At 38.0% G+C, this 24859-nt stretch overlaps 1 protein-coding gene across 1 annotated transcript in view; it reads right to left on the bottom strand.

The window, feature by feature from the left end:
* Window positions 1–2034: 2034 nt before the first annotated feature.
* gpc5b (glypican 5b) overlaps window positions 2035–24859 on the bottom strand; it is a 28241-nt gene continuing 5416 nt past the window's right edge. Inside the window, exons 4-9 of the mRNA XM_079470782.1 lie at window positions 22366–22544; window positions 22217–22276; window positions 20742–20864; window positions 15590–15710; window positions 11026–11164; window positions 2035–3666 (exon numbers count right to left, since the gene is read on the bottom strand). Of these exons, the coding sequence (XP_079326908.1) occupies window positions 3473–3666; window positions 11026–11164; window positions 15590–15710; window positions 20742–20864; window positions 22217–22276; window positions 22366–22544 (816 nt within the window). The 3' untranslated portion in view covers window positions 2035–3472. The remainder of the gene's footprint in view (window positions 3667–11025; window positions 11165–15589; window positions 15711–20741; window positions 20865–22216; window positions 22277–22365; window positions 22545–24859) is intronic.

Here is a 24859-nt window from a genome sequence, read left to right as displayed (position 1 = left end):
TTTACGTTTCAACTTACGACACAATGGGTAAGCGAATCTTTTTATTTAAGTAAGACTCAATGCTTCTTTTAAAGTAAAACTATAAGGAAGCGTATTGTCATGTTAACATGGCGTTTTTTAATCTAGTGATTTGAGCACCTTTAAACAATACGAAACCACTTCAGAATACTATAAGAGAATGTGAAGATGACGCCATGCCCTATGTTGTATGTTGCAGTGGCCCCGCCATCTTGGGAGGTTAATACTCCACTGTTATTATTGTTTTGATATGTACCGTTACTTGTTTTGTTTGATATATGGAGAAATCGAAAGTGAAAGAACCATTGACTTTTCCTGAACGACTCTGCGTAATGCTATTGCAGTTTTTAACACAGCAAGACAGACCTACCGTAGTTATATTTCCCAATCAAACAAGAAAAACAAAACACTGCATTGAACGCACTAGCAGCCTTCCTCCCAAGATGGCGCAACATTCAACGCGACGTGATGTCGATTAACAAGCTCTATAATTACTAGTTTATGATGCTGTTTTCAGTTTTCACGCCATATATCCAACATGGGAAGACATCAGATTGATATAAATAATAAAAGTGTGTAAACATCATACTCATCTGTATATTTCTCGGCAACAAATTCACGTTCGAAATTACGCGCAGGGACTTCTGGGAACGCTTTAAAGTAACTCCAGTCAAACCACTGGAATGCGCTTTGCCAACTTTACTGAACAAATCATGTCCTGTGGAATAATCAAAAAGAAGGAGGGGTTTATACACCTGCAAGGTGTAAGCAGATGACCCCTACTGCCTTTCTCGATTACTTTAACACAACGTATTGTGAATGTCGATTGTTTTGGTGGTGTGATATTAAATCATTCAAGTGAAACATGAAAGTCGTTATTTTTCGGACAAGGAATGTAGACGGGGGCAGTCAATGAGGAGAGGTAGCAGTTAGTGGGGCCAGGGTGGTGAGGACGGTGAGTCGGGTCTAAGAGGCTGGAGACATGGGATTCTCCAACCCCAAAGTAGTTGGCGGTTGGAGATCCGGAGGCTCGAAGGGCGGGGCTAACCTCAAAGCACTTACTTTTACTCTACCTATTCAGCCCCATGCAAAGCATGTTGGGAAGTGGAAATCCTGTGCCTAGTTTCTATAACGCTACTTTAATACAACTAGTCATTTGTAGTCATTTATGTATCTCAACTTAAATGGATTAAGTAAAGTGGTTCAAAATAATTGTGTTGTGTTAACTTGATTTATTTAAGTAAATTGAACAAGCATCAAATATTATTTTGATCTATTGGATTGAAATATGTTACTTAAAAATATAAATATTTAGTTATGCCAAAGTTAGTTTAGTTAGAATGAGAACACAATACAATTATTTTGGAACATTATTCTCTTAACACCATTGCATAGGTTTAAAGAACGTATCAGTATCGTATTTTTTCTATGAAAAAAGCTCTGACACCCCTGATTGTTTGATCATAGGTGCCAGTGAAAAACTGAAAGTGAGTCATAAGTGATGGTACAGAAATAATAAAGCCTTCACCTTTACAAGCCTTCAAAGGAAATTTTCCGGCATGCCTATGGCAGTTGCCATGCACTTTGTTGGCACCAAAAACATAGCAACCGCAAAATAAAGGGTTTCATTGTGGCAGGAGACCAGGAAATATTGACAGGTTAATTCGCAACTAAACAACAAAACCCAGAAGATTAAACGAAGCCTCATAAATTAAAACACGTATAGATGACATGATTCAGGTTTGTGCTATCTGGGTGTGGATGGTATAAATGTCAAACATTGCTTATCTGTTGACTATAATATGTTGGAAATTATTTATGTAAGAGACACAAAGTAGTCACAAAAAGATTTCGTCTGGCATGCAGCCTGGAATCCATGTACATCAAATGTAAAGCTGCTGTCAAATAAGAATTAGGCCTACATGTCTCGGTGGTTGATACTTAGGAGGTGCAAGAATAAAATCTACATTTCAAAGAGAGGCGAGAGGGAGAGATCAAAACGACACCTGTAGGCCTACTTTAAAATCAGATATTTTATTTATCGATTTGTATATGCAAGGTTTTATATCGCACAGTCAGACAGTGTTACATTGAAAAGTGACATTAATGAATTCAAGCCAAAGTTTAAGACTGGACGTCATCCACACGTTGTGTAAAGAAAGCGGTAAATGCATGTGGGAACACAGTTAAATGTCAGCGTTATGCAATGCTGTAGTTAATTTTTAGGATTAAATAAAAACCTATTTTTGTTAATTGTCATACTGTATGCACACTTTGTATACATAAATCTCAGTATAAATATGTTAATGTACAATTTGACTTACAAAAAACCTACAATTGCAAAAACAATTGGGTAAATCTCGTGAAAAGGCAAATTGTAAATGAATGTCTGGGTATTTTTAACCCCACAGTACATTTCCCCAAATCATGTTTAACCCAAAAATAATTTTACTGAGTTAAATGAAAACAGAAATTTTGGTGTCGCTTCAAATGCCAATTCTTACTTTTAACTAACTGTTTTTTAGCACGCCTATTATTGGCATATTGGCTGTTTATTAATACTTATAAAGCACATATTCTGCATGACCATATTCTACATCCCTAATCCTAACAACTCCCTTACTAATTAAGAGTTTATTGGGGGGGAAAGTCGTAGTTAATGGTTTGTTAATAGCGACAATTCCCCCCTATACTGAAGTGTGAACGAAATCTTTATTTCTGAAATGTGGCAATTGCAATACAGCAGATTTGTAAAGCAGAACAATGTAGCCGTTTGAATTGTTATTATGCTAATATTTATTAAATCAAAATAAAATATTGATTTACTAAATAACTGGTATTAGGTGGTATTAATAAGAATTGAGGAGGGTAATGTGCACTGTAAAATAAATCATGGCAAAAATGGAAAGTACATTTTTTTCCTATTTACATTTTTTTTTCAATTTCATTTCTGTTTACTTATATATTGAGGTGAAAATGACCCAGGCATTTCTTGCTGAGATTCACCCAGGTAGACATTAAAATATAGATCTACAAGCAGATAAAATATTAAAAGTCCTCATTCGTCCTCGAATATTTTTCCACACATACAGCAAATCACATGCAGCCATTCCAACTATCTCTTTATACGTTTTATTCTCAAACGTGCCGAACTCGACAAGCATATTTGTAAATCATTCATAGATTATCTGAAATTGACCAGTAAACCATCAACTATAATAAAAGTAACAATATTCTCTTACTGTACATTTCCTTAACAGTACACTACTTAGTAGCTACACAAAACCCTTTAAAACAGGACAGAACGAATAAACAGTACGAATAAGCGGTGGTTTTTGAACAGTCAACGTGAATAGTCACATCCTGGGGAGGCTGACGTGTAACAAGGGAACTAGTGCAATGCATGAGTCTCTCTTTTATACTCCAATTATGTCTGTGCTCTGGACCATGAGCGTCAGACAGCATCAGACGAGAGAAAGAGCAGCATTATGGGTAACAATGTAAGAATTTGGATGCCTGAGATGGTTGGCGTGGCTCCATTGACGTTCACCCCAGGTTTGGATCTGGAGTCTGGGTGCTGCTTTGTGGTGATGACACCCCATGGAGGAATTTGCATGTTGATTTTTCTCTTGGCATTGTCTTGAGGATCTGTGGAAAATGACATTTTTTTGTTATCATTTTTTGGGGGGGTGAACTGTCCCTTTTACCAAGCGAAAATATGTAAACAAGAAAAACTTGATAAATGCAGTGACAGGCAGTCATAAATGCTTGTCGCACACACACTAATAATAATTGTATCTTTGGGTTGAACATATGTGCATTGCACAGCAGACGAGAAGGGCGATATATCAACACCAGGCTAAGAGCCGAGCGGCAGCGTGCACTAACAAACAGACGGAATCTTGCACATTAATGTGTCACGGTGGAATGATGCATAGCGTCCATGCGGACACAAATGACTTTAGTGTGTCGTGATAGCAGAAGTATGTGCATGAGGATGCAAACGTCTCTATGTTTTCTAAGCATCAATTTGCTTGTTTTCCAATATAAACAAGACGAGACGAAACAACAAACACGCCTCTTCCCAATGAAACTCAACCTGCAACACGAACACAAAGCCATTGTGCCATGTGCACAATAAACAATGGGGTTCATTTATCTCCAATCACTGCGAGGTGATCTGTTGATGTCAATTAAAACGGTACAGCGATGCGATTTGTATCGGGGTTAAGAGCTAAGGGCTGGTTGGTATTGATGGGTGAAATGCATAAAAAGGATACTGAGAACATGTTGTGTGTGTGAAACAGTATGAACACATGTGGCGTGTATTATAACGCTGAACATTTCATTTCATTTATTTAGCATATTGTTAGCCTATAGGCATATAAAGCTGCTTTTTGGTTTTATCAAAATGCAAATCAGAGGAATTCATTTGCATGGTTACATGTGTGCCAACAAGTATCTTGGCATGTTTGAATGTGTCACTCAATTTATATATTTCGACAACCGCTAAAATTCATTCAAAACAGCTGCCTTTGGCAAAATAATAAATATCAAGGCATGTCTACGCCATTTTCATACTGTCTACACTGGAAGTGTTGAAGCTAGACCTTCGGGAGTCCATTAGCTGCCTATTTATTGCTTGCAGCTTAGTATTTCCATATCAAGTTGGTCGGTTCTTGAACAGAATACACTGCAATGCAAAGCAGACTTTGGGTGTGCAGTCAAAAGCTTAAAATTATGATTTGATGGATATTAAAAATGCATTCAGCTTCTATGCAGGCGGTTGTTAAATGCCAACGTACAACAACAGGCAACGTATCGAAAGCCATAATTGTTTTGACATGCGCCCACTCATTCGTAATACGACAGCAAACAATATCATTACGGAAAAACCCTGTTTACTCACTGTCTATCAAACACGCAAGTGAAGCATGACCGCATGTGACAAAAAGAATGATTGCATTTCAGATTTTCCCATGAACCTTTAGGTGTTGCAGGAACAAGCTGCCACAGGACTCTGAAGCGAGTGGATGGTTCTCAGCGGCTTACGGAACACAGCCAGCAGAGTTAATATATTAAAATGATGTGAAGTGTGCGCTGGGCCTTCTTTGACCTAGTTTTGACAACGTACATACAGTACAGCGTAATCCATTACGAACATGAACCTGTGAGAAGTCTGCACAACTTCATTTGCTTTGGGTGTAAAATGCTTTAAAACTTTTTGTTTCGTGTAGCTAACCAATTCATTTAGTGCAAAACCGTGTCATGTGATCTAAAAATGGCGGCCACCACTAGGCGGTTCACCTCTCTGTGTGCTAAGACTTTAGCTTTTCATAGCAAATTATATGATTATATTTTAAAAAATCTATTTGGGTACAAAAAGTACAACTTTTTTTACATTCAAGTGCCTTCAGGAAGAACTCCTTCGAAAGATAACGTCGCTTTGCAGACAGAGCGCTATTGTTAGCTTGTCCACCCACAACGTAGGTATAATTATGTGTGGTAGTTGGCAGCCGCAAACCCTCTTGATGTTTATAAGCCCGAAGACAAAACATCTCTATTCATTCATTTGGTTTTGTTTTTTTTAACCAGAGGTTGGAAAAGCAGGTGTTGAAATGTGATCGTCTACCAGCAAAGGCAGAATTACGAGTGAGAAATATGCGCCAGCACATTCAAATGACCTCTTCCTTTTTAAAGGAAGACTGAAAGTGACTGAAAAAGACAAAGAAATTGGATGTTTCTGAGCTTTGGTAATGGCTAGAAAAAAATGACTCTTTTCACATTAGAGTGGCTTGTTTTCACAGAAACCTGTAATTGCTGTTAATGTACTCTTATAAAAACATGTTCATCTTCGATCAAACAGCACAGACTGTAAATCTGCTGGTTTTTATTATAGTGCTATAAAATATGCATAATATGACAATGCCATTTGCAGTAGTAACACGGTATTAGATTCACAGAAGGCCATAAACTCACAAAAAGACGCAGAACAATTTATTTGACAAATTGTCCGGATTGCTGTGGGGTTTCCAAGGTTTTGAGTGTGTTGTTATGACGTTACTTGGATGTTCTGAGTAGTTGCTTGGGCATCGTAGTATTTGCTTACTATTGTGAGTCTCTACCAAAGTTAATTGAGCTTTTTTTAATTCTACGAATACTTCGATTTTTGTTATATTTTGAGTATTCCTGTTCATTATTAGCACTAGCAGTGCTTTTATCACATTTATTTATTTATTATATTGCTTCGTGCGTTTTTATTTCAGTGTTAGTTTAATTTTGATAGATTTTAGAGATCATTTATTTCACAAAAGATTACATTAAGGCTTTTATTTTATACATTTTTTATCCCCCCCTTTATACACCCTTTTTCATCTACTGTAGGATACTTTTTTATCATCTTTTTCCATATCTTATCTTATAGTTTCTTTTGATGTACCAGTCTAAAGCTAATACCCACAATACACTCGTGGACATGACCAACACCATGTCAAACGAATAAAGTTTTTATATAAAACTAAGGGCTAAATCTAAGCAAACCTGCTGTTTTAGACAAAACGTCTGCACTGTTTCCTACAGCTGGTGGTTTAAACTAGCCGGTTCCCTTGTTTTACCCCTGGGAGTCAATCTAATCTTCCTTCACATAAATGGGGGAAGGGTGAGAGAAAGCAGCTGATCTAAAGGAAGCTTGAAATTATGTTAGCATTAGCTCCACCGAAATCTATCCCGGAAATTCAGTTTGCGAATTTAAGACGCAAGAAATGGAGTACTGCAGGTGGCGATAAACAGAAGATAGCACATTCGTGTCAGGTGAGGTCACCTAAATCAGAGTTTACCAAACTGTCAGAGCATGCCCGCTCCAATGTCTGATGCTGAGAAAATAATCTGATAATTATGAACCCAGACACACATGAATGCCGACACCGTAACATGAGAGCGTTCACCGCTGTGTGCCATACAAACAACAGTCAAATATTATTGACAATAATCTTTTGTCCCAGAAATCTGTGCAGGAACTGTTGTTTTTTAGACGAATCCTATTGCAATTATGTAAAAGTACATTTATATTAATAATTGTAAAGTCAAATTCGTCAACATGTTCCTGGTATTTTTATGTGCGATTATAGGTGCATGTTATTCAAATCTTTTTTTTAAATATCATTTAAAGGTCCAGTGTTTAGTTTTTGGAGGGCTGCATTTGAGAGAAATGCTATTTAATATACGTAACTATGTATAAAGACCTTACATAATGAAGCGTTATGTTTTTATTACCTGAGAAAGAGCTATTTCTATCTACATACACCGCGAGTCCCCTTACATGGAATTCACCATGTTGTTTCTACAGGTGCCCTGAACGGACAAACTGCTGTATGTTTCAACAGAGCATGTTTCGTAAATACGTTATCTCCTTCGGCAAAGAAGCGAAAACAGGACAACATCTTAGACCTGTGTCTGCCACCGTAGTACTTTTAAAGGGAGGGGTGTAGATAAACGTTGGTTGCAATACGCAACCCCCCCTGTAGATGCAGCTAAAATCTTCACATTGCTCCTTTAATTATATTTTTTATTGAATAATTTTCCACAAGCTTAAATGCCTTCTTTAACGTCACAAATCACTTACAAACCCGTCTCTAAACGCTTGGTTCCATTGCAGTACGTATGCAGTCACTTTTCACGATTTCCAACGGATAAAATCTTTCCATTTAGCACATTGTTTCTGCATAATGGAATTAAACTGGGTCGCGAACGCCGCTATGTGTCGACTTTGAAAAGGCGAAGATCATTTGCAAGAACAAAAATTCGGGGCACACGCTCGTCCCTGCACACAAACACCATTACTGTTTGACCTTCATCAGATGCTTGAGGTTGGGGGGTGTAAAGGTATCTCTCCTTGTCCAATCCTTGTTGAATTACTAATGAGTTCTTTATTACCCAAGCCACGATTCCCCAGAGTCGACTATGGCAGCCGACCCACACATCACAACCAACACGTACACCCGCTTATGTGAAATGGCTGCGGAAAGCAAACGCACCGTCACTTTTGTAATTTATCCTTGTACATTAACAGCATTAATTGATTTATTAAACTAGAGTGTTCTTGAGTTGGCACATTGAGTAATGAGGCTTCTTTCGCTCTCAACAACAGCCATTCAATAGTCCGGGTATGGATGTCACTTAATTAATCAAAGTATAGCTGGCTGAGATTTTGGAGGACAGTCCAGTCGCCGACATTATCGGAGACCTTCATTTTGGCTTTGATAGAGGAAAACTGAGTCTTTTATTGTCACATGACCAAGATTGGAATAGGCAACTTGTATATTACAAAGACAGGCCAACTGAAGCAACCTGGGGATGATGTCTTGCTCAAGGGTACAGTTGTGAAATTTAAAGGGATAGTTCAACCATTTATTAACCATTATGTTGTTCATAATCTATATATGACTCTTTCTACTGCAAAACACAAAAAGAGGTTTTGTGTCCATACAATGGAAGTCAATGTTTCGGTAGTTACCAACATTCTTCAAAACATCTTCATTTGTGTTCAGCAGAAGAAAAAGTCATACACATTTGGAATGACACAAGGGTAAATAATTGGTCACAATAGTTTCATTTGTGGGTGAACTGTCCCTTCAATGCATCATTCTTAGCCAGGTCAAATGTACTAGTTAGCTGTTAAATGATGGGTGAAATATTTATTTTCTTATCCTTAATGAATCACGATCCAACAATTTGATATTCTTGAAATCCCAAAGATCAGTTTAGTTTTTCTTATGTATGCTTTTTCATAATCAAGTGGTGAGGATTTGTTTCATTCGGCTGGAGGTTAGAGCTCAGCAAGTTCTTATCAGACTCTGGTTCTATAAACAACTGTATAAAATTACATTTTAAAAACCACATCCCCCTCACGCTCTGCAGAATCAGAGGTCTGATGACGGACAGAAAAGGACAAAACAGGGACATAAATAAATAGGATACGTATGGTGCTATGGATAGAGCCCCTGTGTCTCTGAGTTGTGGAGCTCTGGTGCTCTTGTGACTGATGCAGGTTCGAATCTCCACTGTTGTGCGTTTTTCTCTTTCTCACCTTCTCTTTGTCTAGTAAAAATGATAATTAGCAATTTTTTCTTCAGTTTACACTTTGGACAAACATGTTTGACTTCTTACATTTAATTCTTGAGGTTAGAAGTTTTAACTGACCCCTAACCTTAAGTGTAATTAATGAGGCTTGTCTTTGCCACTAGATGACCGCTAATAATTTATGCCAGAATGACCATCTAAGGGGCCGATCACGTAAAATCTTTTTTGCCGCCTGCTGTACCCCGCGCGTTTCCGAACATGAACATTTCTGTGTGATTGCCCGCGAAAACAGTTAAAGGTGATGTCCACCTAGACCCCAAACAGAAGCACCCTTCATTACCAAGGCAACCAAAACCGGGCCTAGCGTTTAAGATCAACAGAAATGAAGCTTTCAACACAGCTGTATTAGCATTATTGACGTGGACGTTGAATGTCTTATCTAACATCTGACTCTCAGTGGCTGCAGGAACAGATCAATGTGACATTTTCATGCAGATCTCAGGGGACATGCACGCAAAAACATTCCCGTTCTGTATCTGGAAGCTCAGGGCAATCAGACCTCGGCTTTCATCCAAGGTGGCCGTAGTGACGGACAATAAACCACAGTGCTTATTTTTGTGTTGTTGTCACAGCCAATTACGAACAAAGTACTTTGAGAAAAACAAACAATGCAACTTGCACGTCTTATCTCGGCTTATCTCAGCATCATTAATGAGGAGGGAATGAGAGAGAGAGAGAGAGAGAGAGAGAGAGAGGTGGGTATCATAATGCTCTGGTCACCGTTAATGAACCGTTTCCTGTGAAATGAATAATTGATTGATTATCATCAGCTCTGTGGTTGCTGCCGGGTGGGGGGGCTGGAGGTTGTGGTTACTTCGGTGACCCTGGATGAGACTGGCTGTCATTCAGCGATTCATTTTTCATCAAGCCAAAGGGATTTGGGGGATTTAAAATGGCCATGCCAGCAGTTCATTTTAGCAAGTAATCGGTAAAGGGAAAAGAAAATAGATTAAAAACCGCTATACTAAAATGGAGAGGGAGAAATGCACGTTTAACTATCGTCAATTTCACGGCACAGTAATTCATGCTTAAAAGTAAGCTGTTAACTTATCTGTGCGTGAGGATATCAGGAAAACAAAGAGAAAATAAATGAATCTCTGCTTCAGAAGCTGCAAAGGTATTCTTAAATAACTAAATAGTTGGTGTGCAAACGTTAGCGTTAAACAGGCAAAATATTGCTAAAAATAGTTATTATACTTAAATTAGTTTTATTGTATTGTATTGTACTGTAAATATTCTGAATTAGCTTTTATTTTTTCATGTTAATTTCAGTTTACTTTTTTATTTACTATTATTTTTAAATTGATTACTATATAAGTTTCCATTTGGAAAGTGCCTCTATCCAAGAAGACAGACAAAGATGCATAGCCTCATATAAGGAGTCGGAGCTCCTAAACAACAGTAAACTCATTTCAAACAGCAGGACTTCTTTGAAAAATTGTGCAAAATCCTGCGACACGCAATTCAGTTAATCTATAATTAAGGGAATCTTTTATGTGACGCTTGTAAGAGCACAACACACTTTTCCACCAAAGCTGATATCTTAAAGCAGTTTACCCAAAACCTAAAACCATACAATTGTATTACCATCGACAAAATAAAGTGCAGCAGTTTAACTAATAATTCTATTAATTCAATATATGATTCATATTTAGATGCAAGGGATCATCCCAATGTTCTTGGTATTGTCCGAACTGTAAATAATGAGAAGAGACTGACCTCCTAACACAAACACATGGCAGAAAATGACTCTGGGTTTCTAAACAACGTGGGTAGAATATCATCTCCTGGGAGCTTGGGATCACGTAAACGCAAACAGACAGTTGACTGTGAGCTGTCGCCACAGAGGACGAGCGGGAACAAACTCACCTGTCTCGCTCTCACTGTGGCCCGATTCTTGACAGCCGTCTTCATCATCGCACTCGCCGCTTCCGTCTGTTGCGTCGCCGCTGCCCGTCTCAGCATCTCCGTGACCATCTGCTCCAAAACCAGTCTCACCTCTCATCTCCTGTAACAAATCACAGACGGCTCTTAAAACACACGCACATTCTTATGAGAACATGACTGGATGAACTTCAGAAAGTGTTTATTCACTTACTACTTTGACACGTTTTAGTTTTTGTTTATATTGGTAAATTTAAGGTATGTGAGGGTAACAAATAATAACTAACAATACAATATATTAGGGATTCTTGATGGGATGGTTTACCCCAAAAAAAATTTCAATCATTTATTCATCCTCATGTAATTTTGTTCCTGCAGAACACAACAATATATTTTGAAGAACGTCAGTAACCAACGTCAAAATATCTACTTTTGTGTTTCACAGAAACACTCCCATTCTACCACTTGTAAGTAATAGGATATGTGGAATTATAACTCCAACTGCATTATTCTTCATGAAGAAAGTCACGTTTACTTAGGATGCCTTGAGGATGAGTAAAACTTGGGGAAATCTTGATTCAAGCCTGATGTACCTCTTGAACAAATTATTTAAAGTCACAATATGTAAATTTGGACCACTAGATGGTGCACTTTCAAAACAACAACAAAAGGCGATGCTAAATGACGAGGAGACTTCAAATATTACAACAAACAAATCTAAAAGTAATATTTACATTAGTTCCATTAATACCTTAAGGCGACTAAACTGTAGTTGCTAAGCAACCTGATGTGAGGTCAAAGGTGTTCATTCATCAAATATTTTACACTGAGCTTCATCCAATGAGAATCGAGAATTCAGAACTGTATATTTCATGTATATAATGGCCATTACCCATCTAATGTGTTTTGTAATGATTCCTAATTGGTGGCTATGATCAATTTGGCACTATATTATTTCATAATTTTCATTCTTTTATAAATTTATGAGCAAACCCATTAATCTTTATTCAACACCTGGCACAGACTGCCGCTATAATGACTACAGCAGCGCTACTCTGAATTCTTAAGCTGTAATGGTAGAGTTTCGCTTAAATTTGTCTCTTTGAAGTATGCGAGTCGAAATCACCCATCCAGTCCAAATAGCCCCATGTGTTTCACCAGAAGTCTTTCATGCAAGAAGTCAAAGCTCAGAAGAGCAAACTGCTTTAAACATGGATTCGCTTAAGTGAAACCTTTATTTTCACAGCGAGAGCATATTAAACACGTGCTGTTGCAGGTTTACACAAACAGCTCGTGGATTGTAGAAGTAAATATTTACAAAGTTTTAATCGAGCATTTTTCTGGTGTCCCGTTGTTTCTGTTTTTAGTTTCAATATAGGCTGTAGCTTCTGAACATTTTTAAACGTTCCAGTCTTAACTATGTAGAGCAAGAATATGTATTGGAAATATATGATTTGATCCATTGCTTTGAAAGTGATAACAACAATTATTTTTCATTTGTATAGTTCATGTGTATATAGCGTAGCAAGATTTGTATAGAACTTTAAATAGTCTTTTTATTCTTTGTGCCTTAACTCAGTTACAATGAAACCTGGACTTCTTCTATTGGTTTCTACTAGTTTACATTCTTCCTTAAGAATTTCATTCTACTTCATTTCTCGCTCTTTGACACAGAAACCGTGGTGAACTTCAAACAATTAAATTTCACAGTGACTGAATGAAACCCATAAAAGGGATTTGTTAATGAACCGGTGCGTATTGAAATATGCCACGCGTCCGGCGAATGCCATGGTAACACAACTGGAATGTCTTCTGCCTCACCTCCATTTAGATAAAAAAGCAGGGATGTCATTTTTAGGGCTTTCCTTTTTCCTGCCTGATTCATTATTCAATTACGCCGCATATTACATTTTAATGGTCCTGTTTGTGATACGAGAAAAAACAATTAGAGAACATTCTCTCATCCACATTGCTTAACTATAGTTCTCAGTATTATACTATAACTTTTTAACAATTGAAACGATATTTTGAAAAATGGAACCGTTGGTCCCCAATGACTCCAAATGGACACAAAAACGACACAGAACCAATTCAAGTCAATGGGGACAAACGGTTTTCTGTTACCAACATGTTTCAAAATATCTTCTTTTGTGTTCGGCAGAAGAAAGAAATACAGGTTTTAAATGACAAGAGGGCGTGAAAAAAAAGGACAGAATTTTAATTTTCATTTTGAAGGTCAACTATTCCTTTTAATGCACCCTCTTCCCAAATCCCCACCCTCGAATTTCTGATCGACCGGCAGAAAAAGTTTTGTGCCATAGGTATAAGTGGGGCAACCCTCTGACCGTTTTTGTTTTGCTTTGCAGACTGCTGTCCCATGCGGAGTTAGATCCGATATTCCCAACACATCAACAAATGATCTGCCTTTGGCAGATGGTTTTATGCAAACCAATTTACCGTGCGTTTGAAATATACATATTATCATTATACGTGTGCTGTGGGAATCGAACCCACCAGCTGCGCTACAGTAACGTGAAGTCTTGTCATAGAACATACATAAAATCCCCTGCTGTATTTGGTACAGTATGTGAGATTCATCCATGAAGCTGATGTAAAAGGCCTTTCTGTAATTCAACCAATTACAAGTACATAAAACTAGACATGTAATATATGTATGTGTATACAAATCAATAAGATCCTTTGGATGGTGATGATGATGATGGAGGTCTTTGTTGCTAAGCCATGTCTCCTTGACAACAGGGCTCATCTGGTGACTTAACCCCATCGGCTGGATGTGCCCCTTATGGTCAGAGGAAGGCGATACAGGGTCACATTTGGCAGCAGTCTGATAAATATCACAGTCATTTAAGCACATCTAGCTCACATCCAACCTATCTCGCAAAGAAACTGAGCCACTGGTGCCTTGTTACAATCACAGAAGGCTCGGCTGTCTTTACATTGCCTTGAATTATGACATCGGCGTGGGCGTACGAGTTTGTGTGTTGATATATGTATATATTAGGTTGGGGTTATGAAATAATTCATACTCATTAGCTTTTCCCCGTGACACATCTCGGCTGTACAAATCACGCCCGCAGTATCTTTGCTAGCCATTGTTACACGGTGGACTCATCAATAACTTGGCTTTATGTAAATGAGTGTTACATCATATCGTCTGCTCAAAGCTAAAGGATGCACAGATGATTCTGGGGGAGAAAATAATAGCAACCTTTGATGTAAACTCATCTTTCAGAGGCATAAATCAGTCCCGCAGGGTAAGATGACTCGGTTTTGTGACATAGCGTTGCAATATACATTTTTCCATAAGCTGTGATACACATTGCATGAATCTGTGCACCAGGGCCAAACACATGGCGGATATTTTGAAAAAGAATTGTCTCAATTTGGGATGAAAATATTCAGTGGAATGAATTTAAATGAGCAAATTTGTTAAACGGAATTGAGATATATGCACTCACATGGGTAGCTGAAGAAGTGATCATAATGCTTGAAAATTTAGCCCGCCCCTTTTTAGTGCATAAAGTTTTACTGGTTAACACAGGACAATCAATAGGACATACAAGTCTTCTGAAAAGCATCTGTACAAGTTCATAATTTTAGGTAGTGTGTGTTATTTGTTTGAATATTTGCCACCACACTGCAGAAAAATATATTTTATGTCTTGTTTTAGAGTAAAAATATGTTATATCTGCCAGTGGGGTAAACTTTACTATTTTCATACTTTTTCTTTCATTGCACAAAAATGTTCCAAGCAAAAAATCCCCCCCCCCTTGTTTTTTAGCTATTTTAGATTTGATATTTTATCATTTTACTTTGCAAGTATGTCTTATTTGAAAGATGTTTGGAATACTTTATTGGAAAACAAGACAGAAAGGAAAGAAAGCAAATTTTAGACGTTTCTTCTAGACCTCACCATGGACTTGAGACCCTTACAACTACTGAAACTAATTTCACACTTCACACTTAAAGTGAACTTCTTCTCAACCCCTGACACAAACGTACTGTACTTTCCCATCTTTTTGCCGGCTGGTGACGCAAGTCCTAACAGCAACCAGCACCCGGCAGCGCTGTGGGCCAGGGCTGGGTCGAGTTTATACATAATGTGAAACCAGAGCGTCTGGTTTTAATGGAGCAATGAAAGACATTACAAAATGGCTTCCAGAGGGGCCGGCAGCACTGCCCATCATTCCCTCCCAAACACAGCTGCAGGAACGACATACTTTGTCATCAAGCCAAATAGAAGGTCTTCTGCGCTCCAGTTGGGGAGGCTTGGTCTGATCTCGCTACAGTCTGATCACAGAGCAAGGCCATGGGTAATGACAGCACACTCGATGTGGGCCTTGACTATTTTTGTTTGGTGGGCACACTCGAAAGGATGCAATTTTGGTGGTTGGTAATGTCTTCTAAACAACGCAAATCTTTGTTTCTGGTTGTTTGAATGGTAAAGCTTGACACTTCGACGGCAAGGTCAGTGGTCTGATGAAATTTTTCCTAAATTAATTTAGAAAAAAAAAGTTTATGGACTTACCTGGTTGAAACGTTCAAGCCTCTCCTTAATGTTGACCAAGAGTGGATGAGCAATTTTGACTCTTATCTCTGGGTTGTGCCTCTGAGCCTGCAATCCATTTCCAACCACGCGGCCTGTATAACTGCAACAAAAACGGAGTGAGAGATATGTTACAGTTACGTGAATGGAGAATTCTGATAACCATCGTTTAATTCTGTCTTTTCTAGAGGCCAAAAATGCAGGGAGAGTTCAAAGGTTGTCTGATTGAAACATTGATCGGACATCAGCCTTTTCACCCGCATAAATAATTCATTAAGATTCCCATAGTGAAGCCTGGAGTCAAAAATGTGCAGCAATTCTAGGCATTGACCCTACGCCCTTTCGTGGAGATAAGTTTCTTCAGAAAAAAACAAGCTTGTGAAACCAATTTGCTACTAAACAGTATTAGGGAAAGCATTGTCAACATATTCAGACAGTTCTGTAAGTTTAAGCCGATTAGCATTAAATTTGCACAACAAAATGGAGGGAACACATCCTGACAGATAGCTGTCAGATACTGTTTCCCTCATGTTCTATAAGATAGAAAAATGTCTTAAATTTCCATTGTTGACTTTTTACCTCACGACAAGTAGGTTCTGAGAGTTTTAGACCGCTATCATAGCAGGGGGAAAGAATCCTGACAGCTGAGAATGTCACTTTCAGATACTGTTCCCCTTGTGTTCTATAGGATAGAAAGTTCTTCCCCTTCTCAAATTTACATTGTTAACTTTTTACGTCATAACAAGTAGGTTCCGAGAGTTTAATCCAGCTAGTAATGCATTTGTCCATCATTATCAGGAACGTATCCTGATAACTAAGAATGTCACTGTCAGATACTGTTCCCCATGTGTTCCATAACATAGAAAGTTCATACCAACTTACATGTTTTACATTTTGTCCAAAAACAAGTAGGTTATGAGAGTTTTATCGTGCTACCACTAAATGTGTCCATCAAACCACAGAGCTAACCACTATGTTAATCACCATGCCACTGGGCATCTTTCATATATACTGTATGTTCAAGATGTTCCTCCAAAGAAGCAAGCCTTATTAATTCTTATTAAGTATTGCTTTTCAGTATTTGTTCTAGAGGTAAACCAAGTAAAACGACTAATTGAATCGCATCCAGAAATTGTGTCATTAGTGAGATTAGTAGACTTTTAATACGAGAATGAAAAAGAAGGCACATAACACTGAAAAAAACAATTTTTTTGTCTTCTTGAATTGAGGTGAATTCTGTACATCTTTGGAATCATAAATCGAAGCACTTGGAAAAGTAATGGGACCTTTTCATTTATTCAAAGCAAAAACAACGCAGGATAAATGTGATACTTTAGTATAAGCAAAAGTGTTGGTAGTAATGTTAAGCACAACTAAATATAATGAGCTTAAAATGGAATCCTTTCTATTTCAATGCAATTAAAAAATCAAGAATGAACATCCGCTCCAAAAATGATGCAAAAGCATTTGTCTATGAAATTGCTATGGTTGTTCTATGAGAACAAGATGTGTAGTAACGTGCTTGAGGCTGTCAGACAGACAGACTGGCAGACAGACAGATCAAAGGGTGAACAGTGGGGGGTCATATAAAGCCCAGCAGGAGGGCAGAATAATGCATCCGTCTGCCTGCGCATCAATACTCGAATGCTTGTGGGTGAAATCGGCCTGTTGTTTCCACAGCAGCTCATCCAAGTGAATAAATGATGACCCCAGAAACCTCTCCCGCATCTCTACAGCAGCCCAACACGAGGTTCAGGCTGCGAGGCGGGACCACTTTGTTTAGAACCGATGCGAGACTGATTTGCATATTTGTTTGCTCTTTTTAGCTGCTGTATGCAAATCGTAGTCTCAACCGGTCTCACACCCGGGGAGGTAGACATGTGAAGTATATAGAGATAAGTGAGTGTTCACTGTATGACAGCGGCGAATTATTTGGCTTATTTAAATGAAAAACGATCTGTCCGTGGACGCTGTCATTATTTTACTGGTGCATTCTATCTTTGGGGAAGCCGTTGTTTTATTTGAATTCGCATGAATAAAAAGAGATCGGAAACAGCATGGCTGTTATTTTGTTTTAATAAGCGGAGAGCCAAACTAAGATTTTGATTCTTTTTTATATTTTATGAAATTCATTATTGCATGACTGTTGAAATGAAGCAGGCGTGATTGCAACTGCATTTAGCTACAAGCATTAAAAGCTACAGGTTATTAAAATGGTCCTTGTTCACGTTATAAACGTTGCTGTTGGCTGTGCATTGCTCATCTGTGCATGGTGTTCTTAAAACAACAAAATAATTTTTGTAATTGGTCCATAACCATTTTCTTGATATCATTTTCATAACTAGCAGTTAAACAAGGCCTTATTGACAAGGAAATATAATTCTAACCAATATTGTGAGTGCCTAAAGGCTTATTCACATTGATCCGACAAACGCAGACAAACACATTTGTTGCCAACAGTTCATTCATCGGATTAACGTGAAATGCCTGTTGGTGTTTGTTGGCGCTGTGTGAACATGTTTTGATTTCTAACGTTAAATCCAACAGAAGTCAGAAAATGGACGTCAACTTGGTCAGTGTTGTCTGGTTATCAATGTTCCTCAAAATCTCTTCTTTTGTGTTGTGCAGAAGAAAGAAAGTCATACAGGTTGGGGTGACATGAGGGTGAATAAATAATGAAAATAAATAATTTTGGGTATGATATATCTTTAAGTTGGCTATCATTTCACACGTAATGACATTTTGACATCATTTGACCAACATAAAGTACGTAAACTACCCTGCAATTTCAATTTTCAAACAGAGATGGCAATATTGAGGCAAAAGATTTAAGCTTTGCTGTATGGTGTCAAGCTAAAAGTGTTTCTGAAATACAGTGCAGTCATCATCATCATCTTCCGCTTATCCGCTGCCGGGTTGCGGGGGCAGCAGTCTAAGCAGAGATGCCCAGACATCCCTCCCCCAGACACTTCCTCTAGCTCTTCCGGGGGGACACCGAGGCGTTCCCAGGCCAGCCGGGAGACATAGTCCCACCAGCCCGTCCTAGGTCTTCCCCGGGGTCTACTCCCGGTCGGACGGGCCCTGAACACCTTCCGAGGAAGGCCTCCAGTAGGCATCCAGAACAGATGCAGTCTTTAGTATTATTTAAGTTTGTCTTAATTTCGTGTTTGTCTTCATTTCGATTTTTTGTTATATTTGATATTTTAACCTCAAATGTTATAGCAACAATTCCTGAATTCTTTCATTTCATGGCTCATAACAAAACGCATGTTAACAGAAAAATACATTAAGGCCACAACACACAACCTTGACAACTTTGATTGTGACAGTCAAGTAACCTTACCAGCACTAATATTTCATGTTCCATGTCTAAACACACAACTTTGGTCTATTCTAAATTGGCTTGCCATGCGGCTTGATGTGTGTAATAACCGTCTATGCGAAACCTTGGGGTTTCTAGTTTTCCATCCTATTTATTGTCTGTGGTCTACAAAGAAGGGAAGGGCCTGTGCTAATGTAGGACATCTGTAATATATCTAGTCGGCTTTGAAGTGCACAAAGCCAACAATGTCATCCCGTATTAAAGTAGATGTTCTGGAAAAACAGAGCAGTCGGATAAGAAGTTGTAATACAAGGATGGTTTGTGAGCTGTTACATTGTATCCGTTACGGACTTTTAGATCGACCAAGCGCTATAAATGTTGCAGATATTCACATATCATGTTGCATATAGTAGCGTTAGACTTAGTGAGCTGTCTACTTAGAAAGCATTAAGGGGACATTGGCGGATACGAGTGGAGACATTACTTGGCTGAAATGAAAACAAACACATGCAGTCGTCACAGTAACCTCACACATCATCGCTTCCGACCGACTGAAAATGCTTACCGAGTCTGGCTGAGAGCGAGTTCTCGTTGGTGAACTGTAACATCCCACAAAACATTTATTTATACACTTCAATGGGCAGTGGAAGGTGGACCGCAGCTTCAGTTTAAAAAGACCTTGTGCGCTGAATTGCAAACGTGCCCTTAAATGTAGACATTAAAATGATTGTTTCCGACTGAACTCTGTGCGAAAGCTGGACATGTTGTGAACACATGTTTTCCTCAAAACATTTATTTAACTCGCTGTTCTTTATGACAGACGACAAGGTTTCTGAATCATAGTTGTATGTCATTCCAACCCTTTATTTGACTTGTATATTTCTTCTGTGGAACAAAAAAGATATTTTGAGAAATGTTCATACAATGGAAATCAACGGGGTGCAATGTTGTTCGGTTACCAAAGTTCTTCAAACTATCTTATTTTGTGTTCTGCAGAAGAAAGAAAGTCAAACTGGTTTGGGGAAAAATCATGAAAGCATTTCTTTAAGTGAGCTATCCCTTTAAACGCGTCAAAGTTGTTTTGGCCACAAGGGGGCAGTGTTGACTGTTTTAAAGAGGTTGCACTACCAAGTACATTGCCAATGACCTACTGATATATAAGAACCAATAACCTACTAAAAAATCTAAAATAAAATCAAAGTAGGAAATGCATACTGAAATATCACTTTCTGTTTCTCCAGTATATAACTGTATACTTGTACTATATACTTTACACAACATAAGTAGTTGCAGTATAGTATGTGAAAGAATGCCATCAAGTGGGCACTTCTCTGTTATGATTTAATGTAGCGGTTACATCTATATATGTATTGTGCCTATATGCAGCCTTAAACCTCACATTTCCGATGATAAAAATCTTTTCGTCTTTATCCGATACAACCTAAAACAACAGATTAACAATCCAGTCTGTTTTCTTCAAGAGAACAGTGGACTGTCTCCAGGACTACCCTGTGTTTGTGCCTACGGGCCCCCCTTGTATGACCAGTGCCAATGTTTTTGCCGTCATGTCGGACTTATAGAACAGTTTGTCCAGGGGCAGAGCCAAAAGAGTCCAAACAGGGGATATACATGGGATTACAAAGCACTTTCTCTATTTTATTTACTTACTTATTTTTATAATTGTTTGTATTAAACTGGTATTTTTACCGTCGCATAAACCAGGGACAAGCTGTCTTGAATTCATCAATGAAATTCACTCATGCACATTTTAGTTGGCATCTGAAAAGTCGATTAGAAGTGGCCGACGCCTACCTCTCCACCACATCTTCTCCACTCCAGCATGTGTTTTCATCAATCTCCACCTGCCCCTCACAGAGCGTCTCAGGAAGGGTGGAAAAGAACGTTTTGTACCTCTGGATATAGCCCATAAACTCCCTGTATAGGAAGTACAGACGATTAAGGAAGTAATAAAGAAAAGCATCCAACCAGATGTAATTATACAGTACAACCTGTTCTGCCCCGTCCCCTGTGTTTATTTAAAAAGTTCACGCTTGTCTTATCAAACATGTCCGAACACTGAATGAGGTGAATGCTGGATTCATCTCCCATGCTTAATTGTGATGGTTACTAATGCTAAAAGCGTTCATCCTTGTTAGCGCAAGTTTCGTGTGCATTTTAATTGTAAGAACATTCTCTGGGCGACAGCCAACATTAGTTTTTCAATGACAAAATAATTAAGGATAATTAAAATGATGAACCTTAAAGGTACGATATAAAATTATTGACACAGTCAATCTAAGTCGAGACTCGTAAGATGTTCTTACTTGACTTGATTGGTATTGTTTATTGTTTAAACATGTAAAATCTTAATAAATAGAGCACTAAAAGGACCATATTTACGAAATTTTAGAGCTGTTAAACGATTAATCGCGAATTGCATCCAGAATAAAAGTTTGTGTTTACACAATATATGTGTGTGGACTGTGTATATTCATTTTATTATTTATAAACACATACACGGACATGGATACATATTCAGAAAATATATCAATATTTATTGATATTTACCAATAATTACCTATATATAAACTGTAATTAATTTTTATACTTTTCTTAAATATATGCATGTATGTGTGCTTCTTGTACACATAAATCGATGCACGTTATTCTAACGTTATTTCACGTTCATTTAAACTGCGAAATCCCTTACAAAAATGAAGTTAATTCAAGTGTGTTGTACTTCTTTTAAACTAAAGTAAGAAACAATCCTTGTCAGAAAATGGTTTTAATTATATAAATGCACATATATACTTGATATATTTGATGTATGCTGACAAAAATGTCTGCATATTTGGCCTATACTTTTTCTTATTCTTTTTTATATTTAAAAGTATACTTTTATGCAGTATTGAAATAGTACACTTACAAGCATACTAGGCCCACATTGATAATAGTATATTAACTATGTAAAGTTAAAGTATATTTAAGTACACGTAATTACATGTACATATGAAGTGAAATGAATGAATGCTTCTTTTTCAAGGGATGATATAGCTCTCAAAACACTACGACGGCTGACAGAACATGGCGAATTACACGCAAGGAGACCTGCAGTGTATGTAGATAGAAATAGCTCATTCTAAGGTAAAAAAAACATAACGTTTCATTGTGTAAGCTCTTTATACACATCTGAAGACATAGCTATGTATATTATATTGCATTTCTATCAATAGATCATCCCAAAAATGACACACTGGACCTTTAGGTAAACACAAACGCACACTTACCTTGAAATCTTTTTTAAACTTCTGGTTTTGTCATTTTTGGATGGCTTCAGAGGAAAAGACCTGCAGCCATGAGAAGATCTTCCAATTATTTGCAAAAGAACAACAGGTACATTCCATATATGTGATGGGATTTTCCTTATACGCCTTACCTTTTCTTGAGTATGATCTGGTGATGTTCGCCTGTATCAGGTGATGTTGTAGGCCTGGAGGACGTGACTGCCGTTTGAAGCTGTACTGTGGGGTTCACCGAAGGAGTCAAACTCTTTGAGGTGAGACTGCTGGGAGTCGAGGTAATCGTTTGAGTCAAGGGACCACAAACTTTGCCCACCTGAAGGAGAAAAAGAGGAAGAATAAATAATCTTCTAAATATTCTTGGAACAAAATAAAAGTACATTTGCATTAGATATGTTTTCCGAATAATATATAATATATCTCTTACACCACAGGCACATTGTCACATTAGTCTTGTTTTCAGTATCACCCCTGACTAGATTAGTAAAAATGTGTTATTCTTTTTTAGGCAAAAATAGAAACCATCATATATAGTAACAGGCGTTTGTATTTACTCAGTTTGGAGAGATTACCCCACCTGGTGGCCACATTATAACAACACAATAGCAACATTTACAAAATACCTTTTTTTGTCAAAATAAAATTATTTATTCCTATCATACAGTTCTCTGGAAATTTCACCCTGACCAAATGACCTAAAAAAATCAAAACTGACAACTCCATTTTTTTGCACATATACTTTTTTTTGTAAAATGCACATTGCTACAAACTTTTCCTCACAAACAAACAGCTAAGCGAATTGTCTACATACAAGTGTGTAAACGTGTTTGTATTTATCTTTAACAGAGCTCTTATTTATACAAGGATTAGTCAGACCATCTCGTTCCCCGACTTGGGCCCCTCGCTAACTGCATTGCATTGTGGGATAGGGGCCATCCGGTCCGCGAGAGGCGCCTTTGTCCAGAGGAGAATTTGCATTCAGGACATCAGGCCGACGGGGACCAGACATCACCCAAACAACTCAAGCAGAACCAAGATAGTGCCAGACCGCATGCTGGGTGGGGGACATGAGATGCCCCGTCGTCCTGTCTTGCCAACGATTGGGCGGTGCATATAGACATCTTATTAACAATAAAGGTATAATATGATATTCTGAAACTTATAATATAAGAATGCGGTTACAACTGAGAAGGTCAGGGATGAAAAACTCGATCACATTTGTAGTATGTCTTAATATTAAAGATTACTAATGCCTGAAATATACCTACATTTAAAAAAAATATTTATAAATAAGTCAAGCAAAACAAGTTTGATTTTGTGTAACAATCTGTAACTTTGACTAAACGAAATATGTCTCAACTCTTTTTAAATACATTGCAAGTAAATTTGCAATCTTATAGTTGCCACAGGGGGCGTTCGGGGAGCAATAAGCGATATAACATAAGCATCGGGTCCAACCCGACCCCCAAGACTGGCTCCACAACGTGTGTAACTTGAACCTAAAGTAATTCCAGCTTCATGGCATCAGTGAGTGAGCAATATCTGATCCTGAAGAGACAGAAGGCCGACAGCAACCGGCCTTAGGTTTGAGTTCATGGGGGTTGAGGTTGGGGGATTCTATAATAATATCTCCAAATCTGATTGCCAAGCCTACGCTTTTTCAGGTTTTCAGGAATGCGTCTCCAACCTGACCTATACCCGCAGCAGCTGTCAACGGCAGCTCCTGATGAGTGCAAAGCCGAGCTGTCACGGGACCCTACACTTTCATTTCCAGTGAAGCAGTTGGGCGAGAGAGACTGGCAGGCGGCTTTCCTGTGCCATGCACATGTAGGAAGGTATGAATAGATTTGGGGTGGCCAGTTGGGTATTCATTTACACACGGCTGCAGTCACACTGTCATTACCGACAGTTTTTTTTTAATTGTGTCATGTTACTGCATAATCACGCTCCTAATGACAACGCTAATAATAACCCACTGCAGATGTTATAATTGCAAGACTTCATATCTCCATTGAATGCAGATCAAGAGCTTTAAGGGTTAAAGCTCAATTAGAAGAATTCTTACTTTTATTATAAAGTTTTAAGTGGATGCTGTCAAATAACAGCTGTGAGCTTTGCATTATGAGCTGAACGTTAAACAAAGAATGACGTTATATTGTAATAATATACATCATAAATTTGCATCAATTTGAGATGAGTTGAAAATGGAGACGGTCCCCCTTGTCTCAGTTTCGTTTCCTTGAAAAACAGACTGTCTACCTTGGATCTCAAACTGTGCCATGCTTTTCCAAGTTGATAAAATGTCATCTATCAAATAATCTCATAATTTTCAATATGTATAAAATACATAAAATCCTATAGTACAATAATACTGCATAATATTTATTTACCATAGTAAACTGTAGTAAATTCTAGTATACTGTAACATTAACTTTAGTAAATTGATCAACTTTATTAAAGGACCATTGTGTGATTTTTGGCGGTATCTGGCTGTGAGGTTGCGAATTGCAGCCTACGGCTCACTCCACCCTCCCCCCTGTCATTCGAAGCACTACGTGGCTCTGTAGAAGGAACATGGTGAATTCCATGTAAGGGGACCCGCGGTGTATGTAGATAGAAATATCTCCTTCT

This window comes from Barbatula barbatula, assembly GCF_947034865.1.
Source record: "Barbatula barbatula genome assembly, chromosome: 13".
Taxonomy (NCBI): domain Eukaryota; kingdom Metazoa; phylum Chordata; class Actinopteri; order Cypriniformes; family Nemacheilidae; genus Barbatula; species Barbatula barbatula.
Note: the sequence above shows the minus strand (reverse complement) of the source record. Positions and strands in the feature narration are given on the sequence as shown.